Source organism: Malaya genurostris, chromosome 2 (genome assembly GCF_030247185.1).
Source record: "Malaya genurostris strain Urasoe2022 chromosome 2, Malgen_1.1, whole genome shotgun sequence".
Lineage (NCBI taxonomy): Eukaryota > Metazoa > Arthropoda > Insecta > Diptera > Culicidae > Malaya > Malaya genurostris.
The window spans coordinates 348,320,548-348,346,223 of NC_080571.1; the positions used below are offsets into that span (position 1 = coordinate 348,320,548).

Genomic DNA, 25,676 nt, shown 5'->3' on the forward strand with positions numbered 1-25,676 from the left:
CGTATTACATTTCTCTCCATGCTCTCTCGCATATGTGCAAAATGACTCTCGATGAGCCTGAGGCTGGCCAGAAAAGTTTCGACATTTTCGGTTACAAATTTGACTACATCAATCGGTCGAATGGTATTGACATAGGGTAACAGAGATATTTTGACCCCCTTTAGGATTAATTATATTTTGGCCCACTTTGTAAAAATATCCACCAAGTGTTGTAATATCTTTGAAAACCCCTTCCGCAATAGGTAATTTAATGTGATTAACAGTTCGGCTGAAAAGTTCGTATCGTTTAATAGAAACACACATTTTTTTGCCAAAATTCGTTTTTATTATTCAACATAATTGCCATCAGAGGCGATACAGCGATTAAAGCGATCTTCCAACTTTTCGATACCATTTTTGTAGTACGATTTGTCCTTTGCCTCAAAATAGGCCTCAGTTTCAGCGATTACCTCTTCATTGCTTCTAAATTTTTTACCAGCGAGCATTCTATTGAGGTCTGAGAACAGGAAAAAGTCACTGGGGGCCAAATCTGGAGAATACGGTGAATGAGGGAGCAATTGGAAGCCCAATTCGATCAATTTCAGCATGATTTTCATCGACTTGTGACACGGTGCATTGTCTTGATGAAACAAAACTTTTAGATTTGATTGTAATTTATAAAAAAAAATTATTAGATATTTTATGAATTTTTAGTACATCTGCATCTACAAACAATGTTTTGAAACATCGTATTGTCCCACACAGGTTTTATGGTACACAATCCATTGGAGATGAGTCCAAGATGCTTTTGCTGGATTTCTATTAAATTTCAGAATAAGTTAGCATAATATGATTGCAAAAGAAATATCAGGTAACATGTTTAATAAAATTATGATAAATTCTTAGGAGCCTTCATGTTTTTGAGTGGGCTATAATGATTGTCCTAATTTCATCATAATTTGTCTCAGTAATATCATCTTGAGACAATACTTGTGTTGTAATTTTTGTATTGATTTCAATAGGATTCACAAAATTTAAAAAGCTGTCGACTTTGACCTTGTCCACCGTTTGCAATGAGTATTTGATTTCCTTCTTTGAGAGTTGAAATTGGTTTCTGTGAATTTGTGGAAAACCTTAGAAAGGTTTAGAAGATGGTTTGATTTGTTCAGTGAATGTTTAATGTTTAACTTACATTAAAAATCATTACCTATGGATTTCTTAGTGGATCACAAAAATGCGGGTGTTGATGTCGACGAAGAATCAAATTTAGATCATCTCAGTACCTAGAGGCATAGATTTTAGTTGTTTTTTCCAGAGCGACAAGAGTCCATTTTAAGAATTTTAGAAGGATTTAGTTCTGTTTCACCAAAATTCAATTTTGAAAGAATATCTTATATGTTGTTAGATGGAATCGGGAGTAGAATATTTTCTTGTTCGTTTTTAACCTTAGGTATACTTTTTTAGACTATACTAGGCTAATATAGTATTGCAATACACTAGAGATGTGAATCTGTAATCTGTAGCTCTCATATTATTTCCGAAGAAACAGTTTCAGAAGAACGAAACCAAAAAGGATAAAACCGCATAAAATAAATTATGTATAAAAAAATAAGAACGAAAGAACGGTTCAATAGAATTAATTCTTTCGGTAAAACTATTAAGTTTTGAACGATTCTTTGTAATGAACGGTTTTGCCCATCTCTAGAATACGCCCCTAGTTTAAATCCTAAGAGTCTTAAGAACTACTGATTTTACAGAAAGCCTTAACAAGACTTATTCAGTGGTAGTCTTACAAAAGACTAAATAGTTCGGATAATAACAATTTCAATTTTCGGTATAAGGCTTTAAATTTAATTCTTAATTATTTGGATTTCAAATGACTGATGGTATTTCTGGCTACCTAGAAAACACTAAGAATAATCGAATTTGGGGTAAAAGCTGCACTTAAGAGAGAGCATGAAGTCTGAATAAAATTTGTTGATTTTTAGACAAAATTGCGAGAATGTTAATGCTGTATTCCTTCGTGAAATACAAGATTTATCACTTTTATCATATCCGCTGGCCAGCTATGTTTCTTGTTTTAATCCTACTGTTACCTCGAATTAATTTGAAATAATCAAAAAGATTGAGTTTTCATCTTGAAGAGCTAGTACATACGAATAACATTAGTAGCAAAGTAACAGGCAAAATAAAGATGGAATACATTGAGCTGGGTGGTATAGTTGGTTCTTAAGATGAATATTTGGACAAATTGTGGATGAGGTTATTTAAATTTATTATTTTTTAAATCTTAGATCTTCTATTAAGTAAATCCTCATATTTAAACAAAAATGTTTTGAATGTCTTGTGGCTCAGTGTTTCGTTGATAATACTATGTTGAATGATGGGAGCGTAATTAACAAAACAGCACTTAAAATCATATAAACGATACAAGGAGGCTGTCGAACCGAACAAACAGTTTATAATCTAAATTAGAGCTTATATTTTCACTCTGCAGATCTCCACCTGTTTACCATTTTTACAGTCGAAAGTCGGATCCGGATGAAATGGACCACAAGAAAATCGGTTTAGCCATCTCGGAGAAAATTGATCGCTCAAAAACGTTACATACACACACTGCCCATACTCGCATATCAGTCCCATATCGATTTTCATCAATATTGAGTTAGCTTGAGGAATGAAATCTATTCTTAATACACTCTCAGAAATTGCAATAAGAGTTGAGGGTTAGTTCAGTAAAATGTGAAAAAAATATCAACTCATGTCTGTCCTATATGCAAAGCACCCGCATATCAGTCACATTCAGTGCAAATTTCAATAATTTTATTTGTTGCAATATTGGAATAGCAAAGGTGTATTACCGACATTTCATGTAAAAATACAATGATTTAGCGTTAGGTAGCACACAAAATAAAACAACTCGGAAATAAAATTTTGATCGTCGTTTTCTCGAAATTGGAAATTGGAAACGGCAATTCACTTGCCACCCTGTAATTAGCAAAATCGATCGTTTGCAGCATTCGAATTCGTTTCTGTGTTTCATTTTCAAAAAACCCTTATTATCCAGCTAGGCATTTGCAGCTGCGGACAAATACCCAGCTTTTCGTGACGAACAGGATTTTATTTGGATGTACCAGTAGAAGTGGCAGTAAAAGCGTATTCTTTCGGATATTGAAGCTCACTTTTGACCTTATATGGAAAGCTGTGTGTGTGTGTTTTTGTTTTGCTTTTCATTGGAAAGAGCAGTAAATAACCTCTATTTTGAGTACTAAACATTCTTATCTATTTAATATGGATCGAAATCGTATTCGCATAAAAGAAAATCTATTGTGATATAGAGCAACCAAAATGCTTCTTAGAGCCGAAACAAAGATGTTTTATCCGATTTTGTCAAAATCCGTTGATAGAGAGTTGAGTAGTCGGCAAAATAGCATGACGATACTACTAATGAGATGACTACCCGGGTAAAAGCCTTTTTTTATACGGGGATAAGTACCGTGTAAAAAAACCGCGTAACTTTGGAAATCCGTGTAAAAAACGAATTTTTTTATGCTGAATATCTTAGAAATGCATCAAACTTCCTAATTTAGTGAGATCTAAAAAACAAATTATCTGCTTTGGGAGAAATTGCAAACAAAATTTCATCCCAAATGTCTAAGAAAAGCATGAAACATTGAGATATGGTTTAATCTTAAAAAAATTGAAAAATGAACGGGATTAGGGATTTTTGAGACCGCGTAACTTCGAAAATCCGCATAGAAAAAGCTCGCAAAATTGAAGAAATTTTTATTTTGATTCCAAATGTCTTAGAAATTCATGAATCGTCGAAATCTAGTGTAACGTAGACAAAAAAAATTTGTTGAGAAAAAATCAAAAATTTTCTAAGCGTCAGAGAGTTGACTTTAAAACAATTTCTGAATAGCATCAGATTTCAACGTTTCATGCATTTCTAAGACAAAACAAGAAAACCGCGTAGCTTTGGAAATCCGCGTAAAAAAGACCTCAGTGTACGTACAATTTCTAGATTATTTCGATGAAATATTAAGAAATATATCGCTATGACAGCACAGAAACGTAAAGTCAAGATATGATGGTAAAATTTGTTATTATCTTTTGATCTTTGTTTGCATATTACATCTAGCCCAATTTGAAGAAAAGATTTATTGGAATGATACGAAAATAATCGAACTCCTGATAACTGTCAATCTCGTTTCTCGGCCCGCCGCAAGGACGCTGCTTTGTTCGTTCGAACTTTAACCCTTTCCGGCAACAACACTGTTTACTAGAACGAGTAGCTGATTTACGATACGCGCCAAACGGTCATAAATATTTCTTCTAAATAAAAAACGCAAAACATCGATGACATTCGCGCTCGCTAACGCCACCATCATCGTCGATTGCGCACTAGAATCGCGCTCTCTAGACCAGACAGGCAGTCAGGCACCATACGGCACCGGCTGAAATGATGGGTATCCGTTACCAAAGGCACCACATCCGTACGTAGAATATCATCTAGCAGGCGCGGAAGAATGTGTGGAATCAAGGAAAAAAAAAAACAAATCCCGAACCAATATCGCATCAGCCAAATCAGCGCCATTGTGTTGTCAATTATAAACACAGGAACCCAAACGAGACTCTCTCGAGTCGATTGCGCAGTAGGCTGCGGTTGGTTTTTGGTGAATGGGCGCCATTAAACTGAGAATAAATAAAACAATTTTTAACGAAGTTTAAAATGTTTAAAACATGGCAGCTGCTGGTCTACAATTGAAATTGAAATTACAAGTCACAGTTTCAAAACGGCAAATCAAAAGCCAAGGAGGAGGGAGGGAAGGGTTGACATTAAAAAGCGTGTTGATGAATTATGGGCTCACGCTTTGCTGGCTCCTCTCGGTCGAGTTTCGACGGTTTCGTAATTGATCGCGTTCGGATTACCGTTTTGGCCCCGAGTCTTTTCACATTGCATCAATTTGTATTATCAAGTAGGCGACGAGAAAGGATGGTTTTAAAATTCGAAAAGTGCAACCCATTAAACACACACACGATGATTGATATGGGCCCGTATGAGCACTCGGTGGCAGCAGGCCATGATGATCAGCGCCCACTTTCTCTCGTTGCACAAGCCAAATTAATAAAGGTTATGACGTGTTTTAAAAACTGATATTTATGACATTTATTGATCAGTGATAGGAGCAATTTTCGACATTGTGTGTCGTTAGGTTTTCTTTTAAAAATTTGTTCTCGTACAATAGGAAGGGAATGAAAGGGTTTTGCTCGAGCGGACGGGAAAGGGGTTGTTCGATGCAGATGGTCTTTTTTTTCGGGTTTGCATTTATGCGAATAGCACAAATTATATGAAATTTGCTATCCGGAGATGATTGATTTTTTTTCCTCTACTAGTTTTGCAACCAATCCGATCCGAACACGCACGCATATCATGTGTGCGGCAATATGTTGTAACGGTTCAATATGCATGAACCGAACGGAAAACATGGCAAAAGGCAAGCGAGGGTGGGAGAGAGAGAGAGAAAGAGAGAAAGAGTGCAAGTCAAAGGAAGGGTTTACCATATTTGTTGCATGTTGCCTACTGCTTTTATCTCCATCGCCATACATCATCATCTTTTGTACCGCAAGTAAGCTTTTTTTTCCCTCGTCGTCGTTTCGAAATGAATTTCCAATTCAAAATATAGCTAATTTTAAATCAAACACACAAATCTAACGGCCATCTTTTCCCTTTTCCGTGTGGTTGATTTCTGTTTTCGATTTTCCCTGTTTTTTTTTCTTTGTATGCTCCGGTTCATTTTGAATAGGCTACTGAAATTGTTGACAATTGTCTCGTTTTCATCATTTGCGATTTTGTTCCTCTAAAATCGAGTAAAACTCATTCTGTCAAACGAGTGATTTTTGGTTTCTCAGAGCAAATTCAGCAGCTAGAAGTTCTATATGGAAGATCTATAATAGAGCAGAAACTGGAACAAACGTATCCCTAGCAAGCCGTTCTAGTTTTATTTATTCGATCAGTTCTTTTTTGTATATTTGAAACACGAGTAAAACACTGCTGGGGCTGCCAGTTTTTCTAGTTATAAAATTCAGATTTAAATTTTGTAACTGACATAAATTATGCATCTAGAACTAGAACACTACTGAATATGCCCTCACATAACCTTACGCTGTTTAATCCGCGCCGCCAGCGCTGCCAAATTTTCACAATTGCAATTCCGTGGATTCTCACTGGATGAAAGAGGTAAAAAGCGTCTAACGCTTCCACTTCTGTGAATCTTCAAAGCAAGTGGCTTACAGAGAATTTGCATTTCATAACAGAGGAATTAGACTACGTTGCCCCGTTTGAACGCGGACATCGAGGCTTAGTTGTGTTTTTATTTCTGGAATAAGGCAAAAAATTGGTTAAACAAAAATAACGATATCTCCGTTAAAATAAACGGATTTTAACAATCTATAGCTTGTTGGACAGCTATTACAGTGCGAAATCTAAGTCTAAAAACATATTCTGTTTTCAAAGTCAGTTGTGACAGATATTGTCAAAAAATGAAAACTTTGACATTAAACTTCGTATAACTCAAAAAGTAAACATTCGATCTCAAAAGCATTCAATAGCGTTCAGGGTGACAGGGAAACCTTTCATTTGCGACTAGTTTGATCAAAATCGGTCATCAGTCATCTCTGAGATCTCGACCTCTTTGTTGATAACACTCATAACACACACATGGACATTTGCTCAATCCGTCGAGCTGAATCGATTGGTATTTGAAACTCGGCCTTTTGAGCCTCGGAGAATTTTTCTAAAATTTGAGGGAATTCTATACCTTTTATATTTATAAAAAAGGTAAAAATTTCGAGGTAACACCAGATCTCGACATTCCTAAGTTTCGCGTCAGAACTTTATCGCGAATATCTCCTGATGTACTTAATTCAACAACATAATTTCTACAAGCTATCGGAAATATGATCAGGAATTTGTGATTAAATTTTCAACAGCGTGAGACAACCTTTTGGAAACAATGAGGAAAATTGATCACGCTGGCTTGCCTTTTTCGCACCCAGATGACGGTTTTGAGGTAGTCAGGCACATATCAGTTCCGATTATCTACTGGACGAGTATACTTTGATTGAAAATCGTTCATATCTTCTAGTACTCCATTTCTTCTAGTACGAAACCGGGTGTCGAAGTGAAGTTCTCCCACCAACATCAGTAAGAACAAACTAAGTATAAAGCGTAAAACGCTCGGGTCGTGCTCTAATTCGGACTTCGAACGTCGGGAGCAGCAGTCGCCAGTAATAAGAGTAGACCTTTAGCGTGGTACAAAACCACAATGAATCTACAGGTAAACGATATCAGAACTTTTTATCCTGCTTACGGTATAGCAAAAACAGTGATATGCAATATAAGCAATCATTGTCATACTCTATTAAGCACGTGTTTCAAAATGACGAATCGTATGGATCAAACATGCATGTAAAGTCTTCGCCGAAAACTGCTCGCTGCGCGCCAAACGATCTCCCAACGATCTAGTATTCTTTTCTTCAACAGCGAAATACTGAGAATTTTGTTGCGCACCAATCAATCAATCTATCAACCATAGACGACTTTTTGAACGGAAAATTCCATTTTCAATACTAAATAACTTTATGGATTTTTCCCACTTTTTCGTCAAATTTTTCTAGTTTTTTTATGTACGAAGCCGGTGGAGATAGAAACTGATCAAACAAAAAAAGAATCATGTAAATCCGTATATTCGTTCTTAAGTGATGCGATTACAAAGAATGACCTCTGCATTTATATATATATATATATATATATATATATATATATATATATATATATATATATATATATATATATATATATATATATATATATATATATATATATATATATATATATATATATATATATATATATATATATATATATATATATATATATATATATATATATATATATATATATATATATAGATATAGATTATATCGATTAATCCGCGTTATGAATCGTCGAGATGGTTCTCCGAATTCAAAAAACTCTTCGACCGATGTAAAAGTGCGAATCTTTATTGTAAACGGTTAGTTATTGTAAAAGTAGTACGATGGAAGCGAGGTACGAGTAAGGATCCATGGCGCAGAGATCTGGATGGCACTCGGATGCATAACGATGACAATGGATTAGGGCTGACGACTTCTCCATTCTAAAGCTTTGCAACAAATCGAGCCTGTTGGATACAGTGACGTCGTTTACGAGTTTCCATATTTGCGCTGCACGTTTTCGATCCTCAGGCTCCAAGTCAATTGATTAGGATGCCAAACAATTGAAGCATTATCCAATATTGGCCGAACGAGAGAGCAGTAGAGAGCTTTTAAACAGTACGGATTAGAATTTTTTTGATATCCTAGTGATAAACAGTTATTGTTGATTAGCTTTTGCGATTACTTCCGATCAATGCAAATTGAACATAAGCTTTTGGTCAAGTGGCACACCCAAATCGCTCAATTAGTGAGTTCTTTGCAGAATAACACTATCGATGACATAGTCGAATCTTATTGAATCTTTGAATCATCGGCATACGCTAATTTATATCCAGGCCAGGGAATTTGTTATATGTCGTTGAAATACAGAATGAACAGCAACGGACCTAGGTTGCTTCCTTGGGGTACTCCGGACGAGTTAGAGAAACTGAAGGATTTAGTTGAGCCAAGCTTAACACGTAGGGTTCTGCAAGTCAAGCCAATTAGTTTTACGCACTGAAATCCCTAGCTTAGATAACTTTGCTAGCAGAATATCATGGTCAATTATATCGAAAGCAGCTTTAAAATCCGTATAAATTACATCCAGTTGCGCTCCGTATTCTAAGTGTCCAAAACAAGTTGTTGCGAATGTGAGAAGATTTGTGATAACTGATCGTCCGGACATAAATCCATGTTGATCGTTTGAGATATAGCATTTAGCTTCAGCAAGGAGAGCATTGCTAACAATAATTTCAAAAATTTTGGATGCGGCTGAGAGACTTGTAGTGCCACGATAATTTGCAACATTCTGTTTATCTCATTTTTTAAACGATTGTTTCCAAATCGCCGGGAATCGAGATTCAACAAGTGACTGCACGGAACCACCCGCGATCCCATTTCAACCAGAATATTAGTTGATTTTCTGAAATCGATTGGTTAAAATTTGGTACAACTAATCGATTGTTGTTTTAACTAAACTGTCATTTTTGTTTTTCGATTAGCAGAAACGATGTTTGAAACAACTAATTTAACTATTTGAAAAGAAAATGCTGTCAATTAGTGAGGACACATACCTTCCAATTTCAACAAATATTTTAGTTGAAATAACTGGTGTTGTTATTGGAACAAAATTCTGTTAATTGAAAAATAAATCGGTTTTATTTGTTTTAGACATTGCAAATAGTTGCGTTCTGTGTGTTTGAAACTCTTCGCTCCTGTTACTTTCATAAATTAAATTCATGCCAAAAAGCGTTTTATTGCTAATGCATGAACATCATCATCGGTATCAAACAGCTGGAAGTAAAACATTCAGCTGGAAGTAAATCAATGATCGAATTTGAAGCATGAAATTTTTGCGTTTACCTGAAAGATTACGAGATGATCATTCATTAACATTTTCTAATTTGTCACCAAATCTTTTTCATCTTAAACAAGGTTAACTTTATCACAACACCGCTATTATATAAACACTTGTTATCATAAATTTCTCAAATCGAATGAACACAATTTCACAAAACGCTTTAACCATCGATGTTGTTTTCATTGACATTTTGAAGCGACGCGAACAGATTTCAACTAAAAAAGTTGTTGATTTTGCATTGCAATTATTGTTTTGCTTTCAACTGTCTCCGGAATTTGACAGCATTGAAAACAACATATTTTTCAACTACTTGAATATATGCAAATCAAAAACCATATTGGTTGAATCAAAAATAAATTAGTTAAATCAATTATCGCAAAAATCAAAAACTGCGATATCGCGATTTTATGATCGAAGGGTTCTCCGTGTGGTTATAAATTCTACACAATGGCTCGGCAAGAGCTTCAATATTACATCGATAACTACGCTTTGATTAAAAATGTCTAATTTGTGGAATACATTTACTGCATTAAATTCCTTGTTTCGACTTGAGCAGTTCTACTTTCGTACTGTTCCAGCTTATTCGAATTGAGTTGAAATCCTTTAAAATTCAGGGTGGAAAAGATTACTACGACTACGAGAATTTCGCTAAACGGTAGCAAAATCATTCTTTAATGTTATAGTTTCTTACGCGGGGGATACGTACCGCGTAATAAAACCGCACAAAAAAAAATACGGATGTGTAATGTCAGAGACATAACTGGATTTCGTGAATACGAATAAAATTGACTCTTTTTTATAGTTCCGAATATCAATTAGTTGATCACTACTAACATTTGAAACGATACACCTGAACAAAAGTACAGATTAGTTACATTAAACATTCTAACACACACCTAAATATTACGAAATAACTAGTATAATTCTTTATGATGAAGTAATGTTGGTTCTGGAAAGAAAGTTAAAGGCGTTCGTGATGAAGAGTGACGAGTTGAGTTCGAATTCCGATGCAATGTAATCAGTTACATGAATAATGTTGACCATCGTGGGCTTGAGTTGAACAAATCAAATTATAGAACGATTTATTATACGAATCAATTATAGGATTCTGCTGTTGAAATAATGAGGTCGAATAAAGAGTTTTTCTTTGCATTTAGCATGCTACAGTTCGTCCAGCTGCTTCGGGTACATTTTTACTTAAAAACGGACTGCTTAGGATGCTACTCATTATATTTGTAAGCTGCTTAAGCCAAATCATTACATTTTCATAACATTGGATTACTTGACCAATTATCAAATGTAAATCGTGATTATCATATATCGAAGAGATTATTCATTGGCTTGAACGATAATCATTCTTCATGTTCACTCCGGTAGAACAGAAAGATTGCATATTTTTTCATATATTTTTTTCTAATATTATTTCACAGGACCGAACTCAACCATTCGTTAATTGTAGATCGAGTACTAAGCAAAATGATGTGATGACTCGACTAATGAGACGACTATTGATACAATCATTAAACGAATTCAGTGTTCATGGTAAAGTTAATGGACACAAGAATGAACAGAAGAATATTAAATTTTATTGCTAAATTGTTAAGTGAAAATTGATCCTATATTTGTCATGCTACGAACATTCATCAAACACGACTAAGTAATATCACCAGACTAGCGGTGAAGCAGTCCCTTCCGACTATCCCAAGGATTTGCTATTAAATTTTTAAACGTCTTCAATCTCAATCTCGTCTTCAAGTTTATAAACTTATAAAACCGATACACTGAAGAAGGATGCAAATAGCATTCCGAAATACGTATCTGTATTATAACGTTTGATACACTTTCGGAAAAATAGTGACTGTGAAAATAGTGACTTTGTGAGAGTGTAATGACGTGATATAGTGGAATTCAACGGTACAACAACAGTACTATTAGTGAGAACATTCTACTAACAGCTCAAACAGAAATTTAGTGGTCTTCAATCTACAATTAAGCCTTAACTTGCAATGACAAACAAGTCTCAAAGGCAGCTTCTGGAAATTTGCAGAATAAATTTAATGTATTCATCTTGGTTAGCTGTGCTCCACGCTTCATGTCGAATCCATTAGTTCGAGAAAGATCTACCATCTCTGATCAATGCACTGACTCAAAGGATGAGGTGACGATTGGTTCATTTTTGCGTAACAAAAGCTTTTAACATGTTCACAATTTTTTTTTGATGACCTTCGGGCCAAGGTTAATGTGTTAAATGTGAATTTGTCGTAACTCGTTTATTGTAGGCCAAGTAATCAGTAAAATAATATCGTTGGACAGTTCTGCTGTTCGAAAAGATAAATTCAAAAACATAATTTCAGGCGAGACGAAGTTCGACGGGTCAGCTAGTATAAGATAATATTTCATGTAGACTACAGTCAGATGGAATCAAACGATAAAAAATAGAATTAAAAATTCAAGAAGTTCAGCACTTCAAACGATTTTCAGTAATATGCGGTTATCTTTCTGATTTCTATCAATCTTTGGAAAACTTGAGAAGCCTAGTTATTTGATGTTATTTATGAAATAACCAGAAATAATAAGATCATAAATCGATAGAATTTTTATCAGACTTCTTTTTACCGATTTGTCTGAAAACCATTTCACCGAAGATCATTTTACCGAGCTCAGTTTTTTTGCATAATTAAGTTTTCAAATTTCAAATAAAGAAAAATTAAAGACGTTTATGTTCCAATCCGTTTTGTTAACCCAGAACTCCTATACCTATTCGAAATAACGAACAAATTCATTTAAAGTCAAACCGGAAGGGTTTCGCAGAAAATTTCGGTTTTCCGTAGATTTCATTAACGGATCCGTTAATCCGTAAAAGTTCAAGAAATCCGTAGATCCAGGAATATTTCCGTAGATTTGAATCACGGTTGACACTGCGGAACGATCATTCTCAAAGTTGGAAAGTGATAAATAAGTATTTGAGAAATAGTACGAGTCAAGAAAGTCTAAGGGATTTCAGTATACTTCCAATCAAACATAAAACAGCTAATAATTTACGAAATGGAATAAAACTGTTGAGACGTATTTTTACGGGAACAAAAATTATTAGTAAAGTTATTTTGACTAATTAGTCAATAAATACCGCTTTTTGCACATATCTTTCTAAGGGTTCCCACAAGTTAACTACGTAGTCTAGCCTTTGGAGCAAAAGTGGCTTTTGATGCAAACAAAGTTTACCACGAAATTCTCTCGAGATTTTAGTTATACCTCCAAATAAACGATTTGCTTTATTAATCGCAGCTGAAAGATGCCGAGATTAGTTTTTTTTATCATTCGGAGTGAATGATAAACTGAATTGAATGAAATTTGATGTGATCAACACATTGCAGTTGAGTGCCTGCGACGGTAAAATCAAAACTAAACTTGATTCTCGTACGATTATGGGTATTACCGAGACATTTCGCAGTACAGAGAATCATCTTATTTCATATACAATGTTCCAACTCACGACAACCAGCTTATTTGAAAATAAGACGTAGTTATAACTGTTTAAATTCAAATTGCTCAACACGATGCGTTACTGTTTCATATTGTTCAATTCCTTGAACTTGTGTCCCAGAAAAAAAAGAGAGAAAAAAAAACCCTAACCTTACCCTAGGTCGAAATTCCATTCAAAGAACACAAACTGTTGCCAAAAATTTTACACTTTCGTTTCTCCTCTGTAACACATGCAATCTAACAACAACAACAACTCAACCAGCTGGAAGCTGGAGCGTGTGTATCGCGTTCTATCAAAAACGTCATCATCATCATCTTCATCATCATCATCAGCGGCAGTAGCAGCAGAAGCATTGATTCATTTGTTAAGTTTCCCCCTTTGAATTCAAACGCCTTCGGAAAAGGGTGCCTGCTTTCGATCGCAGCAACCAACCCTTCAGCATTGGCGCAACGACCAGCGCGGAAAAACGCATTCCTTGTGTGCGAGTGTGTTGTGCAGCTCGTTTGAATTCGGTACGCCTGCTGCGATATGTCGGCAAATTGGTTCCCTTCGTGACTGGGAGAAAAATCCGCGTTTGATTGGTTAAATGTATGTTTTGATTTTAAAACCGGCAGCTTACCCCATTTTTTTTCGATTGTTATTTTTTTTTCTAACAGTCGTTACTTTTAAATCATTTCTACCTCATAACGTAAACGAAAGGGGTTGGAACGGAGTGGCCCCTTCCGAATGATGCCGAAGAAAGGAAGATTTTCTCACTTTTGAATGTGTTGACTTCTCGATTGTGGAAGAAAGTCATTCCGAAGGTTCTTTACAGTCGGCATATGATTCTCAATGGATATTTTCTTAACTAGGTCATTGACAACATACTACTCACAGCACGTGGCCGTTGGCACCCTCCGGAGCTCTGTCATTATTAATAAGACATGTTTTTTTTTCTTCTTCTGCTTCTCCTATTTCCAGGTGATGTTTACAGTGACCGTGACGATGGAAGTGACCGTGAGCATGCCAGTAGCCCAATTCCGTTGGAACGATCTGAACGAGTCACTCCTCTCAATCTGGTAAGGTTCTTTTCTGTGAATATAGTAAACAAAACTAATGCAATTCTTTACTGCGCCCAACAGATAACGGATGCCTCTCGACGGACTCCTTCCCCGCCCCCACAAACACCCAGTAGTGGTCCGAACAACAGCAACATCGGCGTCGCTTTGGCAGCACTTCAGAATCAACTTCCGCTGGGTTCGCTGTTTCTACAGAATCAACTGGGACTGGGAACGCTCGGTGGTTTGTCCAGTCAGGAACTGAATGTGCTTCAGCAGGCATTGCAAGCTCAGCAAGCCTCCTTCCAGCAGCAACTTCAAAATTACATGCTTCTGCAGGCTCAGGGAACTCCTGGTGGAAACAACAATGCAACCGCACAGGCTACGGCCCAAGCCGCAGCCCAGTTTCTCATGCAAAATCAGGTAAATAAGCCATTGGATCATCAACCAGCACTGGAAGCTCTATCAATCAAATTCTCTTTTTCTCTCTCTCTCTCTCTCTCTCTGTCTTGTTTCGATTGTAGCTAAATCCAAGCTTTCCCACTCCGCCTCAGTCCATTATTAACAGTTCATGTGTCACTACTGCTAATGCTAACAACTCGCATCCTCCCGTTATCACGACTAGTGTTAATACTAATCTTAAACTACCCCACGATGGAGCACGATCGTTGCAGGTTCGACCCCCTTTCAGTCGCTCTAATCATTGAAACGTATATTTTTTTTCCTGTCAAAAAACCCCACTCATGTTCGGATTGTTTCATTTCATCAACAGGTCCAACAGGCGGTGGCTCAGCTGCAGGCCCTCCAACAAAAGCAACAACAGCTGAAAACCAGTTCCACTCCGACACCAGCGAACCTAGCCGGAACATCTCCTCTGCACAGTCCATCCGGTAGTCCTGGTTTGCATCCTCACCATCATCATCATCATCCCTCCAGCACCCACACCAACTTGCTCGGATCAAGCCAAACGACTCCACCGAACATCAGTCAGATGAATGTTGGCGGAATTCTGACTCCTTCCACTCCCAGTTCCGGAACGCACACCCCTCAGATGCAGAAACATCATGCAGCCGCCCCACGAGCCCTGGAACCGTCGCCGGAGGAAACGACCGATTTGGAAGAGCTGGAACAGTTTGCCAAAACGTTCAAACAGCGGCGGATAAAACTGGGCTTCACCCAGGGCGACGTGGGCCTGGCGATGGGTAAACTGTACGGAAACGATTTCTCCCAGACGACGATTTCTCGATTCGAGGCACTGAATTTGAGCTTCAAAAACATGTGCAAGCTGAAACCGCTACTGCAAAAGTGGCTCGAGGATGCCGACAGCAGCATCTCCAATCCGGGCGGGTGAGTATTTTTCGATGTGTTTAATGTTTTTAATACGAGAATCAAAAAATGTCGTTCAATGAAAAGTTATTCCGTAACAAACTTAAGAACTGACCGTTCGTCACTTGTGTTCTTTCAAGTCACTAACAGAAGAAAAAAAGAACGAGCAATTGAGGCATATTGACCGAATGATTTTGCATTCATGAAAAAAATTCTTTTAAGAACCTAAAATCGATTCCGAAAAAAAAATTGGCATTTGTTTTCCAATGGCCTTCTAGTGTCGGTAGTTTGATTGAATTCGCATCGTGTGCTTTTCTGTGGTGGGGAAATTTGGTTGCCGTACGTTCCTACGAATCTACGATATTCAATATTCCGCCGTAGAAGTTTCGCTTTCAAACCTAGTAACCTAGTAACATTTTTAATTTTAATAAATACTTGTAGCAGTCTTCAGTTTACTCTAGCATTAACATTTTTAGCTCCAGGATACTGAAAGATTATATTTATATCAAGTCAAGGTTTATAAAGCAAAATGAAGAATCAGCATAAACCGGCATTAAACCTATATCTAAATGCATCAAAATTCAAATAAGTTTTAAAGCTCGTTTGAAAATGTGTGTGTCTTGTCGTTTTTTAAGGTTGATTCTTTACTAAGAACATACTAGATTCTATTTGCGACTCTGAGGCTTTCTCTGAAGGATTTTTGTAATTCATCGTCATTTTGGTATGTCATCGTGTTAAAATTTGCCAACGCAATTCTGTAAAAAAAGCTAAAAAGTCATCCATATTTCCTACTTTTTGTGATTTGAAATGTATTTTATATAAAAAAAATGCTACTACAGAACATCAAAATGGTGACCGCGAACTTTTCTTTAAGGGCTGAGGCCAGTGTGTTTTGGGGTATTTTAGGGTGACGAATATCAATTTCAGAAAAGTTTATTTCGAATTATTTGAGATTATGTCACACAACTAATAATTTCATCATAAAATTGTGATCATTTATCCGATGGCATGTAGCAAAAATTATGTTGATTCGTTAGATACAACAAGAGATATTCACGATCAAAAACTTATCACTCTCTCAGTGGGTTAATTTTGAAAAGGCACCCCATAGTAAAGTAAGTCGTATTCACGACAAAATTTCCGACATATCGGATTTCCCTGCCATAGACGACGGTTTTGAAGGAGTAAGCGATATATATATATATATATATATATATATATATATATATATATATATATATATATATATATATATATATATATATATATATATATATATATATATATATATATATATATATATATATATATATATATATATATATATCAAAGGGAAAGCATCGCTCTGATTGGTCAATCGATGCAAAAGCGGATCTGTTGGAAGCACACGAATCTATAAATAGAAGCAAAATTATAGCTAACGTTTCAGTCCTACGCGTAGCATGCTAGAGGTAGGTTGTTGCTAGACAGCAAGACAAACAGTGCCATAAAACGATTTGAAGCTTTAATTGGTATTCTTTGATCTTGTGTCATGCAAGCTCGGATGAAATTCCATGTTATATCGGCCCTTATTACCGTTCTCACTTCCACTTTCACATTCACTTCACTTACATGTCACTTCACTTGATTTTCCCTATTACCAGTATCACGCATAGTGAAGTGATCACTGTAGTGGAAAAAACTCATTTTTTCAACGAAATTTTGATGGCGTGATGTTCATAATGACATCAAGATCATCCAAAGAATTACTTTTGTCTTTGAAGCGACTTCCGTACTAAGGACCTAAATTCACTTCACTCGATTTTCACCGTGTAGTGATACCGGTAATAAGTGCCATCGTTTCGCCTGAGAAATTGACAACTACCCAGAGTAAATTTTGAGTGCTTGAGATTAATTTCTAATTTATATAAGATGAACGCGATTGATAATGAGAAAAAGTTTATCGCTTCAACCGAAATCGCAGTTTGGTAGAGAAACTTAACGCTATAAAAATTACTACTTGCATACAAAACTTGAACACAAGCTTGGCGAAGAGAAGCTTAAATATTTAAATCCGTATCGCAAGTATGTACAAAGATATAATTGCAAACATTTGGGATATTGGTGTAATTTCATCGGCTATAAAACAAACAATGTTCGGTGTTGGTTCCTTATCAAGATCAATCTAAACTGATTCTCGTGCAATTGCGGATTCAAAAGTGTGACGATTGATTGAACTGTTTAATTGTGGATCATTAGAAATTTTGGTTGCCTTGTTCCACATCAATGGCTCGAACAACCTCAAGGGGCGGATCCTTGTAGTTTTTCGAAGACATATTCATTTCATAATTAGAGTTTGTGGCGGACTGAGAATTGACATCATAAAAGACTAAGACTGCTCTTATATATTACTGTAGTTGAAATACTATTCCGAGCTAGCGCGATTCACACGTCTTTATTCACGCAGTTCTAAAACAAGAAATCAAAATCAGAGCAATTAACGCAAGTAAACACGTTATTGTAAGAGTCGTCGTTCTTCAAAAAAGGCGAGATTTTAATTATAAATTTGTGTGATTCAGATTAATTGAATTGAAACTATTCTTTAAAGGAAGTTCGCCGTGCTTTTCATTATTTTGCTGTGCATAACATTTGAGATATTAGTTAAAATCGCTTAAAAAATGTGAGCGATGAACATCATATTTGAAATCTTCATATTTTGAAACATTACTGAAAATTTTACCATTAATTTCTGACCGTATTTCTGATGGCATGGAACAAGATTGATGTTATTACGTTTGGTACAATAGCAAATAGTCACGATAAAAATATACTAATGTCGTTTTCGTTTGAGAAAACTGACCCAGGGTAGTTTCATCAAGCAAACACTTTTCACGAAACTGTGTTGATTTCACTCTTAGCAACGGGGATTTGAGCAAACCTGAAATAAAAACCAGGTTCGAAACTGACTCGATTTTCAGTTCAACAACATTGAAACCAGGCTAGAAACTGGCTTCAAAGAAACGGTTTGACAGCAGTTAGTTTGGAAACTGTGTTAGATTTGGTATCAAGCGAAAACGACATAATTTCGAAGAGACACCAACGCAGAAAATCCATCATCATTTCCTTACGCATTATTGTTCCGCATTCTTGTTCCGCAGGTCTCTTCTGAGCTTTCGAAAAAAGTTGTCAGCATGGATTTTTGTTCCCTATGAACTAATCACGACAGTGCTGTCATTTCAAACGGCTGTGTTGAGCTTTCCATAGCTTATCCTGAAATTATTTTGAAAAATTTACACAGTTCAAAAACTTTTCCGATACAACTTCACACACAATTTAAAGAACACTTACGCAGAAAACCGAGTCCCGAACTTTTTTTTCTTACGCACGATTTTTCACTTTCCCGTCGCAGCATACTGCGATCGTTTGCCCGCAAAAACGTGCAGCTTTTCAACTGTCATTGTGTCTCATTTCCTCTTCGAACTTTGCTGAAATGAGCTTTCGAAATGTGAACGATATTTTCTTGACCTCCGTATCTTCGTTAGTTGTCAACATTTTTTTTCAATATTTTTATTTCTTTCTTTCAGTCGCATGTTCAGCCCGAGTACGCTGACCAACACGACCACCACACCGGAGATCGTCGGTCGTCGACGGAAAAAGCGTACCTCGATCGAAACCTCCGTTCGTGTTGCGCTGGAGAAGGCCTTCCTCGTGAACAGCAAACCTACGAGCGAGGAAATCACAAACCTAGCCGACAACCTGTGCATGGAGAAGGAAGTAGTGCGGGTATGGTTCTGCAACCGGCGCCAAAAGGAGAAACGGATAAACCCTCCGAATGGCATGGAAAGTCCCACCCATTCGTCCGGCAGCAGTGAAATGTTCCAACTGCCAACGATGTCATCATCTTCCTCCTCCTCGATTGCCGGCACCATCGGTAGCCTGTCGAATTCACTTTATCAACCGCACCATCCCCTATCAGGCGCCAGCAACAGTCAGGGTGTGCCGGGAATCAAACAGGAATGACTAATAAACGGAGGCAACGCTTCCACGTTGTCTTTCGCGAGTGATGATCCTACGTTCGGTGGATCCTCGCCGGTACACCAGCATACGTTCCAGATATGAAGCCAACGTTAGTGTCCGTCCCTATCCTAGAAGATCCCTCCAATCCTACCTAAACCCTACACGTATGTTCACAAGCACATATCAACCATCATCGATTCCTGGAGAGTTCTGCAAAACAGTCAACTGATACCGCTTCTGAGAAGTAGTCAACACCTCTCCCTTTCCGTGAACAAAAAAAAATCACACACAAGTCTTTTTAATTTATTGATTCAACTGAGCAAGAATATTTACATCGATGTGTTCTGTAAAGCAAGCAAACCAAGCCGATAAGAGCGATTAACTTTAATTAAATCAATATTATGTGTCGTGCATTGTAGGTCATCGACGTCGTGTGTAAAAGAAAAAAGAAGATGTTCATCCCTAGAGAAGAATGCGAACAGAAAAACCTTTATAGGAGTTAGGAAAAACAAAACACGAGAGACACAATATCATTCCCAAAAAGAAGCTTTAAGCATTATTATTTCCCCAAACATTCCACATTCGACGCCTTCCCCCCTTCAAGAGGAGAAGTTGTTGCATAACGCGAAGAACCACAAATACTCTTTTGGAAGTTTTGCTTCGCCACACAGAAAGGAAAACTTCCACAAGACCATTAACGATTCTTCGCCTTATGAAACAAAATCTGTACATAATTCCCGAACTGTGAACTTGAAGTTAATGTAAAACATTAGTTGTACTTTCCATTCCCTTGGCCCTGTCCCCTGTCTCTGTCCTTTACTTAAGAATGTGTTACGTTCGGAAAATTCCCAACAATCCTAAACTAACCACGACCTGATCGATTTTGTGCAATTTGCATACCGGTGTTCTCTGTTAAGCTTAGACCGAATCGTTTATTTTTTTCGTCTTTGTTTCTTGCCATTAAGAAGCGTAGTTTTAGTAAAATCTCTTCTTAGTCTTATTATCCTGCACCAAGCATAAAAGTACCACGAATTTGTTTTTGTTTTTTGTGTTCGGAATTTTCACATACACACACACCCTGATTGAACAAGAGTATACTAAAACAAAACCATTGTACTACCTAAAATTATAATCGAGAAGTAAACAAAACAAAAAAAATACATTTAGGCAAACAAAACCAATGTGTAGTAAAGTGTAAAATTTCCATCTTTTCGAACGTTTTCCAACTAGAAACAAAAAAAAAGAAATAGGAATTTACGGTAACGCAAAATTCACATACTGTAAAAAAAATATGTAGTTAAAATCTTGGAAAACATCTCTAAAAAACGAAATTTAAGGTAAGGCGTAAAAAAATATATCCAAAGAAACAGAAAAAAAATCAACTACAAATAATAACCTTTAAGGAGCGACTAACCGAATGTATTTAATTTCCCCACGCAACTGAAATACCTAAACTAAACCGAAATACAAATAAAAAACAAACAACACGAGAGGCTTCATTTTTCACTCTTTGCTACTACCCAGCAATCTGCAGTAGGAAACAATAGTAGAACAAAACTAAAAGAAAAAACTAGTACACGTGAGAGAGGAGAGCGAGAGCTTTCTGGCAGTCAAGTGCTCTCCCAGTCTTCCAGCCAATAGCGAGACAAGCAGAATAGGATAAAAAAAAACACCGCAAGAGTAAATACAAGGCAGCAAACATAGATATTGTTTATTATCATTATTATCAGTAGTAATAGTAATAGTGGTAGTAGTAGTAGTAGTAGTAGGAAGTAGCAGTAATAGAGTACTAGTAGGTTATACTATAGTTCAGAACGGATTGAAGTTCCTATTCATTGTATGCTGGTGGTGACAGCGCGGGTTCTCAGCTTCGAGCTTTTCTCGCCGAGCGTTCAAAGAGACGAAATGGAGAGAAACGAATTGTTAGAACGAACTTTTCGATTTGTTTTGTTTGTTTGCTTCTTCCCGAGATTTCTGCAATACGCTGATCGTGGAGTGAGGAGGAAAAAAGTCACTTTCAGTTATTTCCTTGTGTGAGGCAAAACGATCGAACAAAAATTATGGAAATTATGAGAAAAAAACAACAGCATACACACGACGAACAGGTTGAATGTGAGATAAGCTAGTTTTTGTCTACATATATATTTTTCTATTGTACGGTTCGCGATACTATAAATAAATCAATTCAATGATGTACATAAGTGACGAAATGGAAAGAGAGCAAAAATCAGCTATAAATAAAAATCTAGATGAATATGAGTAATAAATATTGGAAAGATTGAAATGGTTGTATTATTTTATTTTTATTTGCGTTTTGAAGAATGTTGCACTACTTTCCATCTTTCTTCCGGTTGGCGTTACATCAGCTGAGATGATGCCGCTTACCTATCAGCCTAGTCCTGGGGCGTTCTTTTCTGTATCCAGCAAACGTCTCCATGTAGCTCGAACCATGGTCGCTCCCCAAGCAGCACACGTTATTACACTTCAATGACAGTAACTTATATGAAACAAATTCACGGAGCAAGTTGAAGACATTCCAACGTGCATTATAACTGCTATGTAACCTGAAAAGCGTAAGAGGCGGAGCTTGTGCGACCTATTGAGGGTTCCCAAGTAGCAAATGTAACTTATTGAACTTTCAAGATGTTTTACAATTGATTTAGAAATGTTATTTATGTTAGATATGTTCAGAAAGATTTTTAAATATTTTAAAATTGGTTGTGCAACTTATCACTGTTAAGTTTCACAATACTACCGAAAAAATCACTGCAGAACAACTTTAAGTACATCTAAAACAATTGTGCAGTCAATCACCAACTTGTTAATGTTCCACTAGAAGTTCTACAAAAAATTTTACATTGTCATGTAAAACGGGAGTAACTATAACAATTGTGCAACTTATCAAAAACTTTCCAAACGGCTGTCATAATTGTACCGGACACAATATACGTCGAAATTGCTATAAATCTCTTGTGGAAGAAAAATTAGGGAAATAATTGATGCTCTCCGCAAGGCAAAAAAGGCTAAACCGAATTGATAACGTTGCTGTAAAAAGATATTTCCGCAGAGTCCGCATTATTTTTGCTGCCTTATGAATTTTTAGATCAGTGTGTGCAGTTTTCTTCAGTTTTAGAAAAACACTAGCTGACCCGTCGAACTTCGTCTCGCCCAAAAATTATTTGTTCGAATTTGCTTTCGGACAGCAGAATTGTCAAACGACTAATTGTTTACCGTTTCTCTCCATTATTTTTCTGACCACTTAACTTACAATTAATAGAATTCGATACACATTCGATTTAGCCCAAAAAAGAAATATCACCAAAAATTAATGTGAAAATGTGAAACACTTCTGTTAAGCAAAGATTGATCAAATGCATAGATTGTCATTTCATCCTTTGAGTCAATGCACTGAACAGATATCCCTCTCTAATGGCTTCGACATAAAGGATATAAGATGCCACGTTTTCTCTTCCGGGTGTGATTCTTGCTTTCGGTAATCGATAAAAAAGAGCTCACTAACCAGAAAATTGTATTGATAAACCTAACACAATGTTGAAGAGTTTCTCTTCTAAAGTTCTTCATTCGGTATAGAAGGATATATTTACAATTTGTATTTAGTCCAACTGACTTAGATCTGACTTAAACATCTTTCTGAATAGTCCGTTTTTTAGAAATTACTCATATTTGAATGTTCACCCGTCGCAACAGAACAAACTTTGAAGCAGTTCCTTGCACAGCTTTTATGCAGCGAGAAAGTTTTCTCAGAACTTGTTCTGTATGTTCAAGTTGCCAAAAAGTGCCACTCGAACTTTAGAGCTCTAATAAAGTGAATATTTTTCAGGTACTGTGGACCTTTGGTTGCTTAGAGAGAAGACGCTTAAATTGTAATTTGATATTGATCTTACCAATTTGAACATTCTTCGAAGAATATGCAATATGAAATAGCTGTCTCAATACATTATGGTAATCATCTTGAACATTGATGTCTAATTGCCACTTATTATGTGCGCTTAGTATAATCTAAATCATTAGAAAACAAACTGAAAGGAAAATCCCTTAGTTTGACCTAAACGCTTCTACAGCACAATCTTTGCATTGATTTATTCAAAAATTTTCTGATTTATTAGGCCGGGATGGATATTATTCAATAATCACAATTCATCAACTGGTAAATGATATCAGAACTTTTTTTCCTGCCTACAGCGGTTTTCTAGAACAGTCATATGCATTCCGTCATTGAGTCATTTGGCAAGTTTTAAAACAAAAGACATTTGACAGCTGTCTTATACACGTCTTTATACACGTATCTTTTGAAGGTTGGTACTAACTGAAAATGGTATGGATTTAATTCTAGTGGCGCCCTCTCATAGAAACGATACGAACTTTACAGCCGATCTGTTAATTCTTCTAAGGCACTAATTTCTTCGAATTTAAAACAAAAAACAGGTACGCCTGCCAATTCGTCTTCTAACGAAAACAATTTATTGACAGGTAGATCGACCTCGTCATCATCTTCTTCTAATGTCAGTTATGCTGGTATATTAGGTAGAAATCTATCACCTATTTCTTCTAATGTAAATAATCAAAACACAGGACCGCCTTGCAGTTCATCTTCTAACGAAAACAATTTATTAATAGGTAGATTGGCCAAATCATCTTCTTCTAATGGCAGTCTACCTACAAATATTCCTTCAATGCCATTCGCTTCTTTAAATGAAGTTGATTTAGGCGATATAACTGAAAATAAAATGATCTACCTACAAGGTCAACTTTTTCAAATGATCATCCAAATGAATTCGACTTCATCACTTTTTGAAGCATTTCAAATCGGATGGCAATTTGCAAATAATATTATAATGAATTTAAAATTTAACAGTGATGGTAAATAATTATTTGAATATTTTAAATTGGAATGCTCGATCTTTGAAATCGAGTGAAGATGAATTTTATAATTTTCTCGAAGTTTACAAAATCCATATTGCCATTGTGACAGAAACTTTTCTTAAACCAAATGTCAAATTGAAAAGTAATCCACATTATGTGGTTCATCGATTTGACAGGTTTACTGGAATGGGTGGTGGAGTTGCCATTTTTGTCCAACGGCAAATTAAACATCGAATTTTACCTTCTTTCAATACTAAAGTTATTGAAAGCTTGCACGGAACGACCGAAATCAGCATTTTCGCGAAAAATTTAGTTGATTTGCTGATTTTAGTTAGTTATTTTTTGAGACAACTGAAAAAATCTTACTTTTGCTGATTTAGATTTTTTATTCTCATTCCCTTAATAATAATAAAATATTTGTTGAAATGACTATTTTTTTTAGTTGAATTCACAAATTAAACGTACTGTCATTTCTTAGCTAAGGCACACTTCATATCCAGTCAACTAATTTTTTAGTTGAATTAAAGAAATATAATGTTGTTTTCAACCAATATGAATGGTTGAATTGGCTTCTGCAATCTGCAGCTATATGGCGCCCTGTCACCGAAACGGTAACACCTTAATGACTACTATCCACTAGATGGCACACTACTGCCGAAAAAAATTCAGACGCGGTTGTCTTTTCTATATTGGCAGGTATAAATACGATGTTGTGTTGGAGAAAAAGACATAAACGAAACGTAAACATCTTTTTGAATTTTTTTTCTTCTAAATCACTGTTTCTTCATTATCACTGAAAACTTTGAGCACTCGGAAAACAAAAACCGAATACAAATAGTACACCGGACGGCGCAGCTCGGAAGTTTTGAAGATACAAAAAAACTTCATCACAATTAGAGTGAAACATTCGAAATTCACTTCACTGTTCCGCGTAAAAACATTATTACGCACAATCGCTTCAAGTGCGCACAAATTCTGAATAAATACGATTTCCACTAACAGTTTACGACATTTTTACATATCGGTTTAGAAATTTAAATAAAGATATATCGAACACATGCGAAAAACATCAAAACAATGTTCAAGTAGTTTCAATAAGACTGTCCTTTTTAGCTTTTTAATGAATTGTTTTGCTTTGACACTTCTCATGAGTTTTTGGCTAATAAACTTGTTATTAATACCCATTTCAGTTTTGGTTTTTTTGTGCTGTCCTTCAGTAATGATGGTGATAGATAAATAGAAACAAATTTTCTGATTTTAATAACAAAATTAGTTGTCAATGAGAATTTCGTGTTGGATTGAAATATTGCTGGTTTGAGTCCAGGATATTCACCAACTAAACACATTCTCTAAAACTAAGAGTTTTTTCAGC

At 36.1% G+C, this 25,676-nt stretch overlaps 1 protein-coding gene across 3 annotated transcripts in view; it reads left to right on the forward strand.

The window, feature by feature from the left end:
• The window catches only part of LOC131432048 (protein nubbin-like), a 330,150-nt gene extending 308,476 nt beyond the window's left edge, over positions 1 to 21,674 (forward strand). For 2 of the 3 annotated variants that reach the window (XM_058598089.1, XM_058598087.1), the window contains 5 exons: positions 14,022 to 14,119; positions 14,183 to 14,521; positions 14,623 to 14,772; positions 14,871 to 15,445; positions 18,988 to 21,674. In XM_058598089.1, the coding sequence (XP_058454072.1) occupies positions 14,022 to 14,119; positions 14,183 to 14,521; positions 14,623 to 14,772; positions 14,871 to 15,445; positions 18,988 to 19,423 (1,598 nt within the window). In that variant the 3' untranslated portion in view covers positions 19,424 to 21,674. The remainder of the gene's footprint in view (positions 1 to 14,021; positions 14,120 to 14,182; positions 14,522 to 14,622; positions 14,773 to 14,870; positions 15,446 to 18,987) is intronic. The other variant, XM_058598088.1, reaches the window with a different exon arrangement.
• The last annotated feature ends 4,002 nt before the right edge of the window (positions 21,675 to 25,676 follow it).